The 3,588-nt window shown below is 31.5% G+C and overlaps 1 protein-coding gene across 1 annotated transcript; it reads right to left on the bottom strand.

The window, feature by feature from the left end:
- Nucleotides 1–2,307: 2,307 nt before the first annotated feature.
- LOC132050857 (transcription repressor OFP15-like) lies at nucleotides 2,308–3,291 on the bottom strand. The gene has a single exon (XM_059442202.1). It carries the CDS (start codon nucleotides 3,035–3,037, stop codon nucleotides 2,348–2,350), a length of 690 nt encoding a protein of 229 aa, XP_059298185.1. The 5' UTR covers nucleotides 3,038–3,291; the 3' UTR covers nucleotides 2,308–2,347.
- Nucleotides 3,292–3,588: the final 297 nt, after the last annotated feature.

Below are 3,588 nucleotides of genomic sequence, written 5' to 3' on the forward strand. Positions count from 1 at the left end.
AAAGAAGAATACTATAGTTATTTACTTTTCTCAAATTTTGGGTTAATTATGCTTTTGCAGGGAAGGACCACCTCAAAAAGATTCAGTCCCAGCAGTATTGTTGCTATCAATTGATAATAACCTTGCAAATTTGAAAATCCGAGGCTGTGATGATATATCGCGTTTGGACATGAATTGGTTAATATTTAAAAATAAATAGTATTTGAAGTTACGTGAAAGAAATATATGGAAGAAGAAGTCGTGTTTGGAATAAAACATTTAGTTAGAATTGTGAGTCAAAACTAGTTGATTTGCGCATGTCCCTTTTTTAAATCACAATTCAAATTTTGTTTCTATTTCTTAAAGTTGTGCAAATGTAGTCCTTGTGAAATCATCCTTCCAAACAACGTTAGACTTGAGTCTAATATTGTTTGTTCAATCTTACAGATATAAAATTAAATTATCGTCTAACGTTTTCAGTAACTTTCAAAATTCTAGACCATGGTCTTACATTTTCTAATGTAAGAGCACTGTAAGACCGACAACAACAACAACAACAACAACATACCCAGTGAAATCTCACAATGTGGGGTCTGGGGAGGGTAAAGTGTACGTACCTTACCCTTATCTCGGAAGATAGGGAGAATTTCGTTTTCGAAAAGACCTAAGAAGATCGTAAGACCACAGTCTAGAATTTTGAAAGTTACTGAAAACATTAGACGATAGTCTTACATTTTCTAATTCTAGACCGTGATCTTGCATTTTCTAATTCTCTTTAGCCGAGGGTCTTTCGGAAATAGCCTCTCTACCTTGGTAGAGAGAGGTAACGTTTGGGTACACTCTACCTCCTGCATCTCATTTTGTGGGATTACACCTGAGCATGTTGTTTGTCTACATTTTCTAATAAGATTTTCGGTTTGCTCAAATGAACCTTTATACAATGATCTAAAAAGTCCACAAATTACAAGAAAAATGAAGAGATGATCATTTACTATACAGTCATCACAAAAAGGGACAATCAACAAAAAAATTATGTGAAAACTTCCCGAAACCTATTTTTAATAATTCAAATTTCATATCTCAAGTTAGAAGTTTGAATAATATATGGCGCAGTTTAATAAGCAATAAACACTTACTCCTACTTAAATATTATTTTTAAATTTTGAAATAAAATCCATAGACAAACGGCTCCATTAATGTATGTGTAAACTGCAATTTCTGCAACATCTGGGCCTATGTGTATATGTTTTTTGTCATTGACTGGACCATAGGCTCTGCTCTATTAAAGTCAAATTAGGACAAGTGTACAACTTTGGATTGTACTATTGGATAAAGTATTTATGACTATATACCCCTAAAATATTTATTACCCAACTATAAGTATTTGGATTTGTTGAGCATTAATAGCTGGGTGCCTATTGAAGCAATATTCATTTGTTGCTAAATTTCTTACTCTCACAACGGAAAAATTATTTTTCAACATGTTATTACCTTCTCCCATTAAGGAAAATAATTATCTTAATTTATTTTGTCTTAATTTACAAACAGTTGTAACGGTACATGTTTGAGAAAGAAGATTTTGCACAACTTTTAATCAAAAGTTGTCTGTTAGAAAGATGGTCCATTTGATTAATCACCATAAAGTCAAATAGAAACTTTTCATATTGTCTTTAATTTATTTTATAACTTTACCTAAGAATGCTCGATAGACCAGTAATTCGAAAATGAAAGATAAACCAAAAAATAAACGAATTACGCATTGTAATAAATAAATAAACTTTTAATTTACAATTACTTTTTCTGTAGGTTAATAAGATAGAGTGTATGCAGACCTTACCCCTATCTTTTGACGGGTAGGGAAGCCATGTCATGTCAAAGTGTGATAGGAAATCTAGAAGGTCAAAGTATGGTTAAATGTAAATTCCCTTCCGGTTCATGATAAAACATTACTCCTAGTCGTTTGCTTATTACTCGAGCAAAGAGAAAGACAGAAAGAGAAATAAAACAAAAATAGGGATTAGCAACGGACAACTTTTTCTATCACTAAACAGTAAATATTCGTCGTTGACCCCATCAAATAGCGGATTAGCAACAAATTATCAAAACATCATAACTTTTTCTATCCCAACTTTTTCTATCACTAAACAGTAAATATTCGTCGTTGACCCCATCAAATAGCGGATTAGCGACAAATTATCAAAACATCATATTAGCTACGGACTTTTTTGATAATAGATCAACAAAAATTATCTTAAATAATTCCTATATTTCTGTAGTTTAGTGACACAAAAAACATTAAAAAAGAAAATAAGGTAGAGCAACTATGAATAGACCACTAATATTTCATTTCTAATACATTTTTTTATTTTCAAACATCTGAAGGTGAAACACCATCAACAGTTTTCTCAACAATCTCATCATCCTCAGCTTCTAACAAAGACAAACAAGGAGGACTAGCAGAAAAACTAGAAGAACAAAATGAGAATGGAGAATTTGTGAAAGAATGACTATAAGTTGTAGTAGTAGCATTTGTTGATGAAGATGAAGAAGTAGTAGAATAACTAATCAACAAGTCAAAAAATGCACCAATAATATAATGATGATTGCTTTTCCCATTAACCTTCAAATACCAACTTAGTAACTCTTCAAGACACTTCTCACAATCTTTAATCTCTTGATATGCTTCTACCATCTCTTCCATTGATCTCTTGAAATCCTCAAAAGGGTTCATCGAATCCATCGTCGTTATAACACATGAGTCATTAAATGGTAGAAACTCGAGCCCGTTACTATTACTATTACTCTTTGTTGACGATGACACTTCAAGAATTGAACTAGTTTTTTCCCCTGGCTTGAAAAAAAGCCTTTGTTTGTCTGTTTTTAGGCCTTCAATAACTGCCTCTACTATGTAATCATCAACCTTGTTGTAAAGAGATTCAGAACTGAAAATGTTGTGATTATTTTCAACTCCAAAAGAGAGAGTTTTGAGGTTTCCACAAGGTGGCAATGGAGAAAAAGAAGAACTTTCTTGGATTTTGAAGAGAGAAGGGAGCTTCATATTTTTTGAAGTAAGAGAAGTATTGAAGTTTGAATGGGTAAAAATATTATGTGACCTTTTTTCTTTATGTGGAGTTTTATTGTTGTTGGGGTTTGATGGTTTGGTTGTTAGTATGAATAGAAGTTTCTTAAATTTTGTTGGTGTGGGGCAATTAATGCTAGGCAGAGTTTGTTGTTTCAAATTTAAGATTTTAGAGGAATGGTGAAAGAGGTTGGCTCCTGAAGAAAAATGGAAGGATTGTGGGGAGGGTAATTTATAAGTTGTGTGCACATGCATACAAAGAGTCATGTTTGGATTAGTTGATTAAAAGTAGATAAAAACTTTTTTTTGCTGAAGTGACTGAAATGTCCTTAGGTCAATTTATGAAAAATATAAATTTTCAAAACATTTTAATATTAGAATAAGGACAAATGATGGAAATTGAATGGCTATATGATTTAAAAGTTACATTTTAGGAAGGGTATTAATTAAGAGATTACAAAAGACATTAGAGATAAAATTGTAAAAGATTTGTTCAAATAAAAAATACTTATAAACTTTAAAATCACAAA

Source organism: Lycium ferocissimum, chromosome 3 (genome assembly GCF_029784015.1).
Source record: "Lycium ferocissimum isolate CSIRO_LF1 chromosome 3, AGI_CSIRO_Lferr_CH_V1, whole genome shotgun sequence".
NCBI lineage: Eukaryota > Viridiplantae > Streptophyta > Magnoliopsida > Solanales > Solanaceae > Lycium > Lycium ferocissimum.

Bases quoted from the DNA above. Each gene is read 5' to 3' on its own strand.
- LOC132050857 (XM_059442202.1), bottom strand. From the start codon at position 3,037: ATGAAGCTCCCTTCTCTCTTCAAAATCCAAGAAAGTTCTTCTTTTTCT.